This window comes from Plasmodium gonderi, assembly GCF_002157705.1.
Source record: "Plasmodium gonderi DNA, contig: Chr04, whole genome shotgun sequence".
NCBI classification, from domain to species: domain Eukaryota; phylum Apicomplexa; class Aconoidasida; order Haemosporida; family Plasmodiidae; genus Plasmodium; species Plasmodium gonderi.
This window is the reverse complement of record NW_021628928.1, coordinates 632,783-650,997: the sequence shown is the minus strand read 5'-3', so window position 1 is coordinate 650,997 and position 18,215 is coordinate 632,783. Positions and strand designations below refer to the sequence as shown.

The window sequence follows — 18,215 nt, the reverse complement described above, 5'->3', positions numbered from 1 at the left end:
GAATTCATCTAAAGAGAAATGGAAAATAAGCAAAGAGAGAACACATTGGCATGTATTAATATGATATTGCAACTTTTTTATTTTTCTTGTGTTTGGAAAGATGTCAATGCTCATTCATCAGTGCCAGAATCTGGTATATATTTACGCTTCTCGTATTTTACACCTCTCTCACTACTTATATTTACACAAAACAGAAGAAACAGTCATTATTTCCCTTCTTCTTAGCTAAGCAGTAACCAGGAGACACTGTATCTTTACACTCATCCCACTTATCTTCACAAAACTTAATACAATCTTTTATTTTTTCAACATCTGAGGAATGGGCTCTAGAACAAACCTTTGCATCACCAATGGCTGCCTCATTGTTATACGTAACTAAACTACTTTTCACTTTTCCATTTTTCACATTCTTAAGAAAGTGAAGTACTCCAGTTACTGCTCTAACGTTTACGCCGCTTGTGCCCGTTGTTGACGATAGTGGTGCTTTTGGTGTCGTGGCTGGTACTGAATTCTGTGATCCACCAGCAGCTGAGGCTTGTTGTGTAACTACCAAATCTGAACCTGCTTCTTGTGCATCACTTTCTGATGTATTAGTTTCAGGAAGTGTTGTAACAGTCTGTTCATTCGATAACTGTGCTTCTCCTCCTGCTACCGCAACGCTTGGTTCACCTGTTACTACTTGAGATGATTTTTCTGTACCTTTTTTTTCTTTGTCTGGTACAATATCTTTTACTACTGTTGCTACTGTTTTTACTGCTCTTTTTACTGCTACTTTAGCTGCCTCTTTAGCTCCTACTCCTGCAACTCCTGCTAATGACTTTATTACCTCTAACGTTTTTCCTGCAAATTCTTGAATATTTGATAAGTTATCAGATTCTCCATGAATAACAGGATTATTATGGTAACAATTTTCTTTACTTGAAGTATTATCCTTCATTGCATCCAGTTTTTTAATAAAAAGATTGTTGTAAAAATCTGGGGAGTTTTTCATATAATAGTTATGTATTTCCGGGTCTTTATTAGTCTGAACAGTAACTTCGGGTATGTCCAAATTAAAAACAGCAACTGTGTGGATGAAATTATGTTGGCAGTCTGCAGGTGTATGCATGTCTACCTTGAAATTCCCTTTGTCTCCCCAGTACTTACCCCAGTTATTTCGTAAAAGCCAATAGGATTTTTTCACTCCCTCTCCGTTTATGTAATTTCCGTACCCGATTATATTCACAGCAAGATCTGGCACTTCACCACCGCAAAGAGAATAAACTACTTTTCCGTTGAAGTTGTAATGTAGAACATCTTTTGCTTTCACATACGCGATGGCTGAACCTTTTTTCATTACTTCAGATTTTACAATATTGATAAAATTTTCCATGTTGTTTTTGAAATGCTCACATTGGTAAGCGGTATATCCCTTTGTTCCTACAGTATTGGGCATTTTCTTATGATTTAACAATTTGACATTTTCCCATAGATTAACCCAGAGATGCTTCGGTTTTGGACAGACATCACCAACCATTTTGTAAGAATAAGGCATGTCAGATTCAGATGGTAAGAACTGCTTATCATCAAGAATATTCAAAAATTCCAGCGGGTTCGAGGCAGCGTGGCATTTTGCATCACCCTCTTTTTGTGAACAGTTGGCGACGTATAAGGCAGAACTAGGAAGGTGGTCATAACCTTTCATGCACTTAATAGTTTCTAAATGCAACTTAGATGCGAATATCCACGATAATGCACAATCTCCATGATCTTCTACCTCAATTTTGGACATACAGCTAGCTGTATCCTTCGTCCTATCACAGAATTCATCATTGCAATGTAGCTTGTCTGTCATATGTGACGGGGACACATCTACACTTTCGAGAATTGTGAAATCCTTAATTCCATCTGTTCCTTCCTTAAACATTACGGTGCTGCCCTCGTTACTATTATAAATGTCAATATTATTGTACACATTATTATGTGACAATAAAGGTAGCAGTAGCCCCGTTTTGCTTGATACCCATTCGTTTGGATCATGCAAACATATGGCTACATTCTTCAATTTACCTTTTAAATCATTTATATCATAATTACTGTTCATTTCTATCATATTTGTCAAATTGGTGAATGCCTCTTCCTCATTTGCCATCTCGTGGTTGTCAAGTACACCACTAGTATCTGTCTGCTTCAACAATTGGCAGTATTTTATCAATTCTTGTTTTAAGGAATTATCTGCTAAAGCAAGTTTATTTATTTCCTTATTTTCTCCCTCATTCTTGTAAATATTTTTCAGAATATTATGAATTGCTTCTTCAAGTTCAACCTTATCCGTGTCGTCTTCGTCTTCTCCTTTCGTTTTTATATCATCGAATCGGTTTCTGATTTCTGGAGAAATATATTTGAAGCATTCTTTTGCATTTTGTTTTTCTTGCATCAGCAAAGTGCAGTGATAACACTTTTGGACATCCAAAATACCGCTCAAAAAGCAATCATTAGCTAATGCATCGCATTTTTCTGCACAAGAATGCAAATGAAATGTTATAAAATATGAATTAATCTAATTTGAATTTATAAGAATGTACACTTATCAGGGTAGGGAACATTTATTAGTGTCTCCCTTTTTTTAGTTTAAACATACCTGGAATGTCATTCTTCACGGAATAATTCTTACTCTCGACATATAGCGTTTTGTTTTGCTCAGTCACCACTAGAACTTGCATTGATGTTATTGGCATTCCGCTATCTCTCATTTTGTATTTTCGTATGTCCAATGTCTTATCAATATCTACGAAGGGGTAATATCACATATATATTTGTAATTTAAGGAGAAAGAGTAATATTAATATGAAGGGCACTTTTTTTATATATAAATAATTTTTTATTTTTTATATTATCATACCTTCCTGATTTTTTGGAGGATACACCTTCCACTTAATGGTTAGTACCCCGTCATAAATGAATATAACCAACTTAAATGTTTTATTTTCACCACATTTGTTACGAATATTATTTTCATCTTTCTCAAACTTGATCTTCTCATCCACTTTCATGAAAGTAGGTTCCATCTCTATTTCGTTTTTCTCAGTATTAACATTAATGTATAAGTATGGCACTAGATATACTTGAAAATTTGACTTACAAGGCCCCGTAATTTTCAACCCATTATGATCTTTTAGTAATGCTGATTTGACCGCAAACGGGTTTGTGACACTTGGTTGTGCAGCCTCTGGTACAGGAGGAGTTGTATCTGGAGAATTTCCTTCACCTGGAACTACTTCCCTAGTAGGATTATTATTATCTGAATTTTGAGCATTGGGTTCAGACACATGAGTTGATTCTTGAGTATTACGTGAGTCCGCTTGGGATTGCTGAGACGCAGATGGTGCTGTAACTACACTTCCACCTGCAGTTTGTTCGTTACTTGAATCACCACTGGGCTGTCCTGGAGTACCTCCCGCTTGATTATTTTGAGCTGCACTCTGAACTACTGTAGTAGTTAAAGATGTATTCGTTACCACGTTTGTGTTACATCTTATTGTCCCATTTGTGAATACAAGACCTGTGAAAAAATATGTTTTTCATAAAATTGTACAAAATTATGTATTCTATCGAATGAGGTTATTTAACTCCCCAAATATTGTACAATGGTAGGGAATGAAGAAAGTAAAAAAAAAAAAAAAATTTTATAATGTATTTTTTTTTCTTTTTTTTTTGATAAACGGATCACGACATTCTCCATTTATTCAACATTTTATTAATATTTTCATCTATTCCAAAAATTTGTTTGTTTTTTATATACACCTAGTATGAGAAGGGCACAACTAAAAGACTTCATTTTGTTCTATAAGGATAAGCATAAATAACCCATGGATTGTTCTTTTTTACACACTTTTTCTTGTATCGTCCGCTTTGCATACACATTTAACGTTTTGCGAAGCCTTCACCAATTTTTAATTTTAATGAACAATAGAATTTTTTTTTTTTTTAAATGTAAATGTAAGAGCTAAACCAAATTTTTAACTTTTTCGAAAAAAAAAAAAAAATGCAAAATGCACCTCTTAGGTGTACAATTGATCAAGCACTAAACTAGATGAACTGTGTCGAACTGAACTCTCCTTATGTGCATTTGGAAATTTGTGCAACTTCGCAAAGGGCACCAATATCTTTCAAAATTGTGTAATTACAAGAGTGTGTACATATTTACATATAAATATTTATACACACACGTGAATTAAGATAAAGACCAGAAAATATAACATGAACGTTTCTCACTATTTAATAACTGAGCGATACAACAAACACTTTGATAAGAAAGAAATTGCTCCCAAACTTTGTAAAGATAGTTACATTACATGTTCTTAGTTTTATCAGAGAATTGACCAATTCGTATATATGTACATTCATTCTCATACATTCTTCTTATGAATGCTTAAAAAAAAGGGAAAATATATATATATGCACCACTAATACATTAGAATTCATCTAAAATGGAACAGAAAATGTTGAAAAATGAACACCTTGATGTGTATAATTATGGTATTGCCATTCTTTTTTTTTTTTTTTTTTTTTTTTTTTTTGCTTATATTTGGAAATACATTGCAATTAAATGTTCACTGGGTGAAGGCGTACATATGTACATACACACATTTACATTTACGCTTCTCGTATTTTACACCTCTCTCACTACTGTTTTACACAAAGCAGAAGAAGCAGTCATTGTTTCCCTTCTTCTTAGCTAAACAATACCCGGGTGACACTGTACCTTTACACTCATCCCACTTATCTTCACAAAACTTAATACAATCGTTTATTTTTTCAACATCTGAGGAATGGGCTCTAGAACAAACCTTCGCATCACCAATGGCTGTCGCCTTGTCATATGTCACAAATCCAGTTTTTACTTTACCATTTTTCACATTCTTGAGAAAGTGAAGTACTCCAGTTACTCCTGTAACGTTTACACCGCTTGTGCCTGTTGTTGACGATAGTGGCGCTTTTGGTGTCGTGGTTGATGTTGAACTTTGTGATCCACCAGCAGGTGAGACTTCTTGTGTAACTGCGGAAACTGAACCTGTCCCTCCCGGCGTAGGATTTCCTACTCCTGGTGCAACTCCCACACCTGGTGCAACTCCCACACCTGGTGCAACTCCCACACCTGGTGCAACTCCTACTCCTGGTGCAACTCCTACTCCTGGTGCAACTCCTACTCCTGGTGCAACTCCCACACCTGGTGCCACTCCCACACCTGGTGCAACTCCTACACCTGGTGCAACTCCTACACCTGGTGCAACTCCTACTCCTGGTGCCACTCCTACTCCTGGTGCTACTCCTACTCCTGGTGCCACTCCTACTCCTGGTGCTACTCCTACTGCTGGTGCCACTCCTACTCCTGGTGCAACTCCTACTCCTGGTGCAACTCCTACCTTTAATGCTGCTACAGCTGCTTCTGCCGTTGTTTTTGCTACTTCTCCTGCTAATGATGTTATTAACGATAATGCACTTCCTGCTAAATCCCCTAAGCTTGGTTTTTCTTCACCAGATTGACCATGAATAACAAAATTGTTGTGGGATCCAATTCCATTACTTGAATTATTAGCTTTCAATGCGTCAAAATTCTTGAAGTAAAGGTTGTTGTAAAAGTCGGGTGAATTCTTCATATAATATTGCTGTATTTCTGGTTCCTTATTCGCCGTAATTTCAAACTGAGGTATGTCCAAATTGAATACAGCGGCAGTGTGGATGAAATTATGTTGGCATTGGTCTGGTGTGTCCATGACTACTTTAAAATTTCCTTTGTCACCCCAGTACTTCCCCCAGCTGCTTCGTACAAGCCAGTAAGATTTTTTCTGCCCTTCTGAATTTATGTAGTTTCCATATCCAATTATATTCACTACAAGATCTGGCTTTTCAGAACCACAAATAGAATGAACCACTTTTCCGTTGAAATTGTAATTTAGCACGTCTTTCGCCTTCACGTAAGCAATGACAGAACCTTTTTTCATTACTTCAGATTTTACAATTTTGATAAATTCGTCCATGTTGTCCTTAAACTGTGCACTTTGGTAAGCAGTATATCCCTTTGTTCCTACAGTATTGGGCATTTTCTTATGATTTAACAATTTGACATTTTCCCATAGATTAACCCAGTGATGCTTCGGTTTTGGACAGACATCGCCAACCAGTTTGTACGAATAAGGCATGTCAGATGCAGATGGTAAGAACTGCTCACCATCAAGAATGTTCAAAAATTCCAGAGGGTTCGAAGCAGTGTGACATTTAGCATCACTCTCTTTTTGCGAACAGTTAGCCACATATAAAACAGAACTAGGAACGTGGGCATACCCCTTTACACATTTGATACTTTCTAGATGCAACTTAGATGCAAATATCCAGGAAGTAGCACAAATTCCCTGATCTTCTGTCTCAATTTTTGACATACAGCTACTTGTATCCTTTGTTCTATCACAATATTCATCGTTACAAAATAACGTATCTGTCACTTTTATGGGCTGAATATCCACATTTTCGAGAGTAGTTAAATCTTCACTGCTACCCATGCCCTGCTTCAGCGTATCATTTCCCTCCTTATTTGTATTTAATGTGATGTCCTTACCGTCCCCCAGGTTATGCGATAATACTGGTAGAAGTATCCCTGTTTTGATTGATACCCATTCGTTTGGATTATGCATGCATATGGCTACATTCTTCAACTTACCTTTTAAATCATTTATATCATAATTACTGTTCATTTCTATCATATTTGTCAAATTGGTGAATGCCTCTTCCTCATTTGCCATCTCGTGGTTGTCAAGTACACCACTCGTGTCTGTCTGCTTCAACAATTGGCAGTATTTTATCAATTCTTGCTTTAAGGAATTATCTGCTAAATCAAAATTATTTATCTCCTTATTCTCTCCATCTTCATTCTTGTAAATATTTTTCAAAATATTATCAATTGTTTCTTCAAGTTCAACCTTATCCGCTTCGTCTTCGTCTTGTCCTGTTGTTTTTATATCATCGAATCGGTTTCTGATTTCTGGAGAAATATATTTGAAACATTCTTTTGCATTTTGTTTTTCTTGCATCAGCAAAGTGCAGTGATAACACTTTTGGACATCCAAAATACCGCTCAAAAAGCAATCGTTCGCTAACGCATCACATTTTTCTGCACAAGAATGAAAAAAAAATGGAATGAGGAGAGATGCATATAAAATTAGCAGAAGTTTATACAAATAGATAACACATTAAATCAGCACTACAAATTTTCTGTTCCATTATTTGTAGGACCTACCTGGAATGTCATTCGCCACAGAATAGTTCTTGCTTTCGACATATAATGTTTCGTTTTGCTTAGTCACCACTTGAACCTGCAGTGATGTTATTGGCATTCCGCTGTCTCTCATTTTGTATTTTCTTATGTCCAATGTCTTATCAGTATCTACGAAGGGGTAATATCAGATATATATTTGTAATTTAAGGAGAAAGAGTAATATTAATATGAAGGGCACTTTTTTTATATATAAATAATTTTTTATATTATCATACCTTGCTCATTTTGTGGAGGATACACTTTCCACTTAATGGTTAGTACCCCGTCATAAATGAATATAACCAGCTTAAATGTTTTGCCTTTTTCACATGTGTTATGGAGATTTTTTTTATCTTTCTCAAACTTTATCTTCTCATCCACTTTCATGAAAGTAGGTTCCATTTCTATTTCGCTTTCCAATGGCTTAACATTAATGTATAAGTATGGCACGAGGTATACTTGAAAATATGAATCACAAGGTCCCGTAATTTTCAACCCATTATGATCTTTCAGCAATGCTGATTTTACTGCAAACGGGTTTGTAACAGCTGGTTGTGCATTTTCTGTAACGGGGGGAGGTGCATCCGAGGTGGGTTCTGTGCTAAGAGTTCCTGCACCATTTAGGTTACTATTAGCTGAACCTTGAGAGCTGGATTCAGGGGTTTCTTGTGATGGAGACACAGCATTTGAAACTTGTTCACTAGCTTGATGTTCTGCTGACTGTTGTGGCGAAGGTTGTTCGGAACCTTCTCTAGTAGGTGTACTTGGCGGGGTGCTTTCACCTCCACTGTCTTGTCCTTCAGCTCCTTTTTGATCGCTTGCTTGTACACTACGCCCATCTGGTGTACCTGTAGTTGCATTACATCTTACTACCCCATTTGTGAATACAAGACCTACGAAAAAATGGTTTTTACCAGATTACACGTAACGATGTATTTCTTTCTAAGATAGTGTTTATTTCATTAATACTACACCATTAGGAGGAAAAGAAAAAAAAAGAAAATTTTAGTAATGCATTTCTTTGTAAAAAGGGATAAATACTTTCGCTACGTATTAATCATTTGATTAGCATTTTTATCGCCCCTTAAAATGTGGTTGCTTCTTATTAATACCTGTTATGAGAAGGACGTAAGTTCGAAGCTTCATTTTATAACATAAAATGAAAATGATAAAAGTCTTATGCTTCTGTACACACTTTTGGTTGTATCGTGCACTTTGCACACACACTTAAAGCTTAGCAAAACTTATGCCGAGTTCCAATTTTAATGAACAATCAAATTTAATTTTTTCTAAAATATACGCATTATAGCTGGACTAGCATTTTCCTTCATAAAAAAATAAGAAATAAATAACAATAATAAGAAGAACAATGAGAAGAAGAATTAAAAATAATATAAAATAATAAATCCAATCGAAATTACAAAATTACAATTTTTTTTTGGGCGCAATGAAGTGATGAACAATCTGTTAGGTCTATTGAGATATTTTTTCGGAACCATGCAAAACTTGACGGAAATAACCGCTAGCCAGTTTACAAGTGTGTGTAATCGACTATGGAAAAATTCACTCAGCGAATAAAATAGTAAGCCCTTTCGCGTGCCTATTTTCTTACATTTCGCTTTATTCTAGGATATATTTTTTTTTTTTTTTTTTTTTTCTTGTTCTAGCACAATTTTATTTGCACCAACTTAGTTTTAACAATTAAGGCAAAAAAAAATGTAAAAGCCATTGTTAAACAGTTTAATCTTGAAGTTTTTTTTTTTTTTTTTTTTTTTATTTTACGTTTTGTAAAATACTCTGAGTAAAGAGAAAAAGGAGAAACGTAGCATATTTAAAAAAAATAAAATAAGATAAAATAAAATAATAGTAGCAATAATAATAGGAAGAAAACGCCATATTTTAAATGGTAATAAAGGCAGGAATAACACGATTGTCGCAGAACTTCCTCCCAGTTTGGACAAAATGGGCAACTAAGCAAGAATGGGAAAATAAGCTTCAAGAAATAAAAGCATTTTCACAAATTTTAAAAATTAAAAAACACCAACTGAGTCCTTTTTATTAGCAAAAATTGTAGTATCATTATTACTATTCTTGCAAATTGAAAATAATTGCTCAAAGCGTTTTCCTCCTACCACCATATTAACACACCTCTTTAAACGAAACAGAAAAAGCAGTGATTATTTCCTTTCTTCTGAGTAATGCAATAACCTGGAGATGGCTCACTTTTGCATTCTTCCCATTTCTCATTGCAAAATGATACACACTCGGAATGCTTCTCTGGGTCTACAGAATGAGATCTTGAACAAAAGTGGTCTCCGCTAATTGCATTTTCAGTGTCATATGTCAAAAGGTTCATTTTCACCTTACCGTTGCTGATATGCTTTAAAATATGTACCAATTGGATTTTATTGGCTGTGGGTTCTTCCTCTTTACTTGGTTCATCAGCCGGGTGCTCATCCAATTCTACTTCGCTTGCTTCGTCGCTATCTGTTCCGTCTGAATCATCTTCATCTTTTTCTTCTGGATTTTCTACACCTTCTGTAGGAGAATCTCCTTGCGATGGTTGTGATGATGATGCCGCTTCTGGTTGCGTCCCTTCGCTTGTTAACGTAACAGATAATTCTACACTTCGCTCTACGTCATCAGAACCATTTATTCCTTTTTGCGATTCCACTTTTTCATCTTCAGTACTTGAACCATAAAGGGTAGTGTCCTTAGAATGCGCCTTTTTACTGATTGATCCTCCAACCTTCTCTGTGTCCAAAGCATTGTGATACAGATTACTATAAAAATCTGGTGAGCTATTCAAATAGTAATTGTTCAGTTCGGAGTTCTTCTTCGAACCACTTTCGAATTGAGGTATGTCTAAATTGAACACAGCTGCTGTGTGGATGAAATTATGTTGACATTGGTCTGGTGTGTCCATGTCTACTTTGAAGTTTCCTTCGTCACCCCAGTACTTTCCCCAGCTATTTTTTATAATCCAGTATGATTTTTTCACTCCCTCTGCGTTTATGTAGTTTCCATACCCGATTATATTCACGGCAAGGTCAGGCACTTCACTACCACAAATATTGTGAACCGCCTTACCATTAATATCGTAATCCATCATCTCGTCTACTTTCACATATGCAATGACAGAACCTTTTTTCATTACTTCTGCTTTTACCAGATTGATAAATTCGTCCATTTTGTCTTTAAACTGTGCACTTTGGTAAGAGGTGTACCCTTTGGTGCTTAACGAATTGGGTTCATTTGCGGGGTCAAGAAGTTTTATATTATTCCACAGGTTTGCCCAGTGATGCTTCGGTTTGGGGCAGGCATCACCAACCAGTTTGTATGAATAAGGCATGTCAGATGCAGATGGTAAGAACTTCTCACCATCAATAATGTTCAAAAATTCCAGCGGGTTCGAGGCAGCGAGACATTTTGCATCACCCTCTTTTTGTGAACAGTTAGCCACATATAAAGCAGAACTAGGAACGTGGTCATACCCCTTCATGCATTTGATACTTTCTAGATGTAGCTTCGATGCAAATATCCAGGAAGTTGCACAATCGCCCTGATCTGCTGACTCAATTTTGGCTAGACAGCCATTCTTATCCTTCCATCTGTCACAGTATATGTCATTACAGTACATGCTGTCAGCAAAGGATGGAGATTGATGACTACCTACCCCAGCTGGGTTCAAATTAATGACAATGTCATAAGCTCCATGTTCACCATTTTTAGAATCTGTCCCTTTATTTTTGCATGTACTCTGTTTGGGATTGTCATACGTATGGCTAGCAGTGTCTTCCAATTTGGTATATTTCAGCTGGGGCAATTTCAACCCCTTTTTATTTGATACCCATTCTTTCACATTTTTCATACATATAGCAACATTTTTCATTTTATCCTTTAAAGTTGAAAAATTATCATTCGTGTGCTTTTTTAATAATTTAGACAAATTGTTGAATACATCTGTCTCATTTCCAATTTCATAATTGTCCAATACACCACTGGAATCTATCTCCTTTAAGAGGTTGCAATAATTTGTTAGTTCTACCTTTAGAGAGTTTCCTAACTCAGATATATTCATCAACTCTTTAGCATTATTATTTCCTGTATTATAAATTTGGTTCAATATACTATCAATAGATGCATCTAACTGTAGCATGTTAGAATCTTCGTCCTCTCCTTCAGTGGATATACCTTCTTCATTGGCTGTATTTTCTTTTTTCAAAATATAGTTATAACATACATCTGATTTTTCAACCTCTTTCACCAATAATGTGCACTTGTAACATTTTTCTATATCAGTAATTCCGCTTAAAAAGCAGTTATTAGCGTATGCGGCACATTTTTCTGTAAAAATAAAGTCAGAGTAATTGTATAGTAATATAGAGGAGTAATAAAAGGGGTAATACTCTCAAGATCACTTATGTGGAAATGCAAAAGAATCAGATGATATGGAAAAAAATATGTAGAACTCCCAACACTCTTTCACTGTTTCATTCTGTTTGCAAATTCTATTAATGAGTTAACTAACCTGGAAAGGTATTTCCCAAATTGTAATTTTTACTCTCAAGTACGTGGCTGTTTCCTTTCTCAATAACATTGTGTATCTGTATAGATGTTATTGGATGGTCCATATTTCTTAGGATAAACGTTTGCATATCTATCTTGTTGTCTAAGGGAGAGTCAGAAGACAAAAAAAAAAAAAATTCAAAAAAATTATTTGCACTTATTTACACTTGTCAGACACGGATAGATTTATAAAAATCGGAAAGCTCTATAACCGAATTAAAATGGTGAACATTTAGACATTTAAAAAATGTGCACTCATCAAAAATGTATTCATATTCCGAATAGCATCTTTACTGCCCATCCCCTCGCCAAAAAAAAAAGAAAAAAAATATGCTATATATATTATTTCTTTATAACTCTAATTAAAAATGGAGTTAGTGTTATTTCCTCTTGAAATTGTCAACATTCTCCCTACCGGTGGTGGTCGTTCCAGGTGAGGCATCATAAACTTTCCATTTGAGAGTCAGTTTGTCATCGTAAATATAAAGAACTAACTTAAATGTTTTTCCTGTACCGCATTGATTCTTCAAATTAGTATTCACTGGAAATTCAACTCTACCTTCTGCATCGTTTAACTTTGGTCCCAGTCGAATTATATCCATAATGGCATCAACCTCAATGTATATGTGCGGGACAAGGACAACTAAAAATTCCGAAGAACACGGACCGGTGATTTTTACGCCCGTATGATTTTTTAGAAAAGAGGAGTTGATCTTAATGGCATTTTCGTTCGTTTCGGGTACACTCTCGCTGCTGCCATGGCGTTGGCTTGGATTTTCACCATTTCCACTAGGAGGAGAGACAACTGTCTGGGAAGAAGCAGGGGACGTGGTCATGGAAGTAGTAACTCTATCACCTTGAGTAGCGCTAGAAGCTCCATTCTGTACACCTCCTTGTACACTACCCGGTGCACCGCTACTATTACCTGCTTGACCTCCCCCTGACCCTCCACCTCCTGCATCAGCACTAGGGCTGGACGCAGTCTCCCCAGAGCTTACCCTTTGTTCTGTCCCTTCTCCTAGGATTTCATATTTGCTAAATACAACACCTGCAGAAACGAGATTTGAAAGAAAAAAAAAAAAAAAAAAATTTTATCTAGCATGTTTCCTTCACTGTGACACGTATCGCTTTGTCGGAAACAACGCCCATAACATACAAACCCCATTTTTACATAATTTTCAAATTTTTTAGCGAAAATTTTCTCTTTTCTTTTTCTTTTTCTTCTTTTCCCCTTTACTTACCCAGGATAAAGAGAAACAACAGATGAGACTTCATCTTGCCACATAACAAGGAGATGAGCTATCCTCGGAATTTTCCCTTTTATAGTAGTTGCTCAGTTGCTATGTTGTAAAGTTTTATTCTATTTTTACGCATGAATCACTCTTTTCCTTAACAAAGAAATTTTAAGTAGGAACTCAAAAAGGGTGTGTGCATGCATGCACCTAATGGTGGATAAGTGCGCTCATATACACGAACATATTGCATGTATGCATATGGCTCCACATGTGTGCAACTATCTGGGTATATTCACAAACATACACTCTTTATTTTATTTTATTTTATTTTTTTTTTTTTATTTTCTAATAATGGCTAAAATTAACGAGACTACTGCTGCTACCCTCTCCTGAAAGATCAAGTCTCTCTTGTGCATTAACGCCCTGTGCACCGTAATCCGCCTGAACTTTTCTGAAGCGTGCATAAAAAAAAAATTCCATTTTCACGGACACAATAAGTAGCTCATGTTTGCTGGTATAAGAACATTCGCTGGTCTGTTCATCTGCTCATTCGTTGGAGAATTTCCACACACACGCACATGACTCATCCATGAGAATAAAATGTTCAAAGCGTGCTCAGATATTGCAGAGCCAACTGAGCCCCAGTCTTGCGCCCCTAATAAGTTGACTCTCTTATGAGCTCAAAAAAATGAATAGCTAAAATTAGCACAGCAAAAATAAAATTAAATAAAAATCATCATATGATCTTAAGGTTCTCTCAGATTTTTACGGCTTTAATCAAGCAAGTTCATAATAAATAAAATATTCAAAAAAATGTTCAAAAAAATGTTCAAAAAAATATTTAAAAAAATATTCAAAAAAATAGTCAAAAAAATATTCAAAAAAATCAAAAACGTAAAATATTAATAATAATAATTGCAAAAGCTATAAAAAGTGCGAGTGGAAAAAAAAAAAAAAATACACCTCCCCAATCGTCCAAAATTAAACTAAAAATGCTGACCTTCCAATTGACGAGGTGCGAAAATTTGCACCTTTCATATTTTGCCTTATAAGGAGGGAAATGAGGCAATATCTAACCACGCCCTTTAACTATATGCAATGTTAACTCTTTTTTAAAAATGAAAAATTATTCTATTTTTTTCTGGACAAACTCAAAACATTTTACACAAAACAGAAATAGCAATCGTTTTTTTTTCTCCTTTTCGCTAAGCAATATCCAGGAGATGGATCTCCTTTGCAGTTGTTCCATTCGTCATTGCAAAATTGTATGCACTCTTCTAATTTATTGGAGTCTTCTGCATATGACCTTGAACAATTGTGATCATGTGCAATACTAGTATCATCTTCGTATGTTACTATTCCATATCTTAACTTTTCATTTTTAATATGTTTTAAAATGTGAATTACTTCGGTTATCTGTACTATTTTACTCATGGAGATATTGTGTGTGTGTGTGGTTGCAGCTCGTGGTTCTTGCACACTTTTTGATGAATCTCTTGGATTTGCATGTGGAACAACTACCTGACTTTGTTCTGGATTTCTTGCATCGGGCTCTGTAACAGGTTCAAGAATGGATTTTTCAGCTAGTTCTTCTGACTCTTTTGCCCTTTCTGGCACATCCTCTGGGATAGACTCAGTCACCGTTGCAAGTTCGTCCGGTACTGGAGCAGCATCTTCTCCTTCGTCCAATAATAAGGATTGTGTTTCATCAGATTCTACATCTTCTTCGGCTTCCTGTCCAGAAACCATCGAACTGTGGGCCTTTGCTTTTTCATTGTTGCCATTTTCGCTTCCTTCCTTTGCATCCAAATTCATATAATAAAGATTGTTGTAAAAATCTGGAGAATTCTTCATATAATAGTTGTGTAGTTCGGAGTTCTTCTTTGATACAGTTTCGAAGGGGAGTAAGTCCAAATTGAACACAGCAGCTGTGTGGATGAAGTTGTGTTGGCAGTGTGCAGGTGTATGCATGTCTACTTTGAAGTTTCCGTTGTCTCCCCAGTACTTACCCCAGCTGTTTCGTAAAAGCCAGTAGGATTTTTTCACTCCTTCAGCGTTTATGTAGTTTCCATACCCGATTATATTCACAGAAAGGTCAGGCACTTCACCTCCGCAAATGCCGTGAACCGTTTTACCATTAATGTCATAATCCATCACTTGGTTAGTCTTCACATATGCGATGACAGAACCTTTTTTCATGACTTCAGATTTTACAATTTTGATAAATTCGTCCATGTTGTTTTTGAAATGCTCACTTTGGTAAGCGGTATATCCCTTTGTTCCTACAGAATTTGGAACATTCTCATGATTTAACAATTTGATATTATTCCACAGGTTCGTCCAGTGATTCATCGGTTTGGGACAGACATCGCCCACCAGTTTGTATGAATACGGCATATCAGATGCAGATGGTAAGAACTTCTCGCCATCAAGAATGTTCAAATATTCCAGCGGGTTCGAGGCAGCGTGGCATTTTGCATCACCCTGTTTTTGTGAACAGTTAGCCACGTATAAGGCAGAACTAGGAACGTGGTCATACCCTTTCATGCACTTAATAGTTTCTAGATGCAACTTAGATGTGAATAGCCAAGATGTGGCACAATTTCCTTGCTCTTCCACCTCAATTTTGGCTAGACAATCATTCTTGTTTTTCCACCTATCACAGTATTCTGTATTGCAAAACATCGAATCCGTAAAATGCGTGGATTGCATGTTGGATTCTTCACCTGAAACAAAATCTAAAACACCATCATAACAATTATTTTGTTCATTGGAACTTGCAGTTTTTAATGTTTTCTCTTCCTCTTTGGCAGCTTCGTAATGAGGAGAATCTACTTTGGTGTTTGACAAAATGGGTAACAAAAGTCCCTTTCTGTTTCCGACCCACTCCTCTGTATTCTTCATGCATATCGCAGCATTTTTTAATTTATTTTTTAGTGCAACTTTGTCATGATCACTATTCTCTTCTAATAGTTTTTTTAAATTGATATATATTTCTTCAACGGTACCTAGGTCATAATTGTCCAGAGTCCCGCTGGTATCCAACTCTTTCATTAAACTGCAATATTTTAATAATTCTTCTTTCAAAGCTGCATCTGCCTTACTAAAATTTATCAAATCCATCTCCTCATTAGTATCCAATTTGTACACTCCTTTTAAGATTTTATAAATAGATGCTTCCAATTCAACTTCACGTGGATCATCCTTATCCTGTGCTTTTGTTTTTATATCTTCAAATGTTTCTTTATCATCTGGGGAGATATAATTAAAGCATGGACTTGTCGGATCTGTGTTCTGAAACAATAAGGCACACTTGTAACAACTTTCGATGTCTATATTCCCACTGAGAAAACATCCTGTCGCTATTAAATCACACTTTTCTGGAATATCATTCTTTAAAATATATATTTTACTTTCTAATAAAAACGAATCATTATTTCCTTTTGCGCTGTGTAATTGTATGGCCGTAATTGGGTGACCTAAATTTTTTATCAGATATGTCCGCACATCTACCTTGTCATCTGCAAAGGAGAGAAATGTTTCAAAAATGGATATGACAATTCGTAAGCTATGTATGTGTAGAAGCAATTATGCGTATGAAATGACTAATATGGGCATTCAAATATGCCTCTACGCAAGCGAATGCAAGTGTTGCACGATTGGTTTGGAGTACCAGTTCCATTGTGCCACTTTGTTGCTTGGTTTTATTTTTTATTTTTTTGCATTTTTTACTCTTTCTTGTCATTTTTTTTTATTTTATTTATTCTTTTTCTATTACTGCTCGTTTCGGAAGTGTCCTTTTCATAGACCTTCCACTTCAGAACTAATTCCATCCCATTAACCGATACCACAAATTTAAAAGTTTTCCCCTTGGCACATTTATTCACCAAAGAATTTGGATTTTCTTCAAATTGTAATCTCTCATTAGGATCGCCAATCCCTTTATGCAACTCTTTCGTAATTATCACGTCTTGAAATTTTTTTCCTAAATAAATTTTGTTATTCTCCGTTTCAACATTTATTAATATATGTGGAACGAGGAATAATTGAAATCTAGCATTACACAATCCTGTAATTTTTATCCCATCTTGGTCTTTAAGCAAAGCGGATGACACTTCGATTGCGTTTGGATTTTTTAGAGCTGCAACTTCGGCAGACGATTTAACTTTCGGTAGAATAACAGATTTGGTGATGATCTCTTTTCTGGGATATTCTATAACAGGTTTCTCTTCCTTCCCTCCAGATACCTCATTTACAGTATGACATGTGTCGGGAGTCTTACGATCCTCACTCTCCAACTCAACTCCATCTATTACATGATCTCCTGATTTATGTGTTCCATCATCAGAAGGTGGTGAACCTGAATCACCCAAAGGGTTGTCTATGTTAAGATTATTTTCTTCATGTTCTTTGGGTGTATTAAAAATGATATTTTTATCCTCTTCACACTTAATTACATTTTCGAATGTTTTAATACCTATACAAAATTAAGCACAAAGAAATAGTATAAAATAGAGTATTGTTAAATTTTTAGAAAATGTTTTGAATATTTTTGAAGAAATTTGTATTTCTTCCTCCTCTTTAGTTTCATTTGCCATTTTTTTTTTTTTTTCTTTTTTCCCATATTTTTTATAACATTTTTTGGGACATTTTTTATCACCCTTTCCCTTCATTACCTAATATGAAAAGGAGTGAAATTACCAACTTCATTTTTAGGTGTACAATTAAAACAAACTGTTCTACGATTGTCTCTCTTTTTTTTGTTTATTTATTTTTCCTTTTTATACTCTTTCAATTATGTTATCCTTGTTGGATTTCTATATTTCTTATTTTCATTCTTTACAAGCGTTTTTCTAACTACATTGCATAGTAAAAAATGCTCCTTAAAATTCTAATTGTTAAAAAAAAAATAAAAATAAATATATAAATAAAACAGTGATGATGGAAAATATATATTTCCCCAATACTGCTATACTTTTTACACTCGCATGCAAAATTGTTTAGAAGTAAAAACAAGCTCTAAGGTAGTTGTGAACTATTGTAAAGGTTTATATAGGTGTGCGAGATATATATATTAAGCACGTCATTATCCATTGAGGGTGTAATTTTTTTTGGGATAT

At 35.3% G+C, this 18,215-nt stretch overlaps 4 protein-coding genes across 4 annotated transcripts; all 4 read right to left on the bottom strand.

Annotated features, from left to right (window-relative positions):
* Nucleotides 1–181: 181 nt before the first annotated feature.
* On the bottom strand, nucleotides 182–3,817 carry PGO_041300 (serine-repeat antigen 3a; the record flags this gene model as incomplete). Its single annotated transcript, XM_028686318.1, has 4 exons — nucleotides 182–2,496; nucleotides 2,621–2,767; nucleotides 2,882–3,541; nucleotides 3,784–3,817. 4 exons carry the CDS (start codon nucleotides 3,815–3,817, stop codon nucleotides 182–184), a joined length of 3,156 nt encoding a protein of 1,051 aa, XP_028542119.1.
* An 856-nt stretch (nucleotides 3,818–4,673) lies between these two features.
* Nucleotides 4,674–8,437, bottom strand: PGO_041290 (serine-repeat antigen 3; the record flags this gene model as incomplete). The annotated part of the gene is made up of 4 exons (XM_028686317.1): nucleotides 4,674–7,147; nucleotides 7,274–7,420; nucleotides 7,528–8,184; nucleotides 8,404–8,437. 4 exons carry the CDS (start codon nucleotides 8,435–8,437, stop codon nucleotides 4,674–4,676), a joined length of 3,312 nt encoding a protein of 1,103 aa, XP_028542118.1.
* A 1,006-nt stretch (nucleotides 8,438–9,443) lies between these two features.
* On the bottom strand, nucleotides 9,444–13,135 carry PGO_041280 (serine-repeat antigen 2; the record flags this gene model as incomplete). Its single annotated transcript, XM_028686316.1, has 4 exons — nucleotides 9,444–11,638; nucleotides 11,823–11,963; nucleotides 12,276–12,908; nucleotides 13,102–13,135. 4 exons carry the CDS (start codon nucleotides 13,133–13,135, stop codon nucleotides 9,444–9,446), a joined length of 3,003 nt encoding a protein of 1,000 aa, XP_028542117.1.
* Nucleotides 13,136–14,256: 1,121 nt separating this feature from the next.
* On the bottom strand, nucleotides 14,257–17,805 carry PGO_041270 (serine-repeat antigen 1; the record flags this gene model as incomplete). The annotated part of the gene is made up of 3 exons (XM_028686315.1): nucleotides 14,257–16,616; nucleotides 16,874–17,572; nucleotides 17,772–17,805. 3 exons carry the CDS (start codon nucleotides 17,803–17,805, stop codon nucleotides 14,257–14,259), a joined length of 3,093 nt encoding a protein of 1,030 aa, XP_028542116.1.
* Between the last annotated feature and the right edge of the window lie 410 nt (nucleotides 17,806–18,215).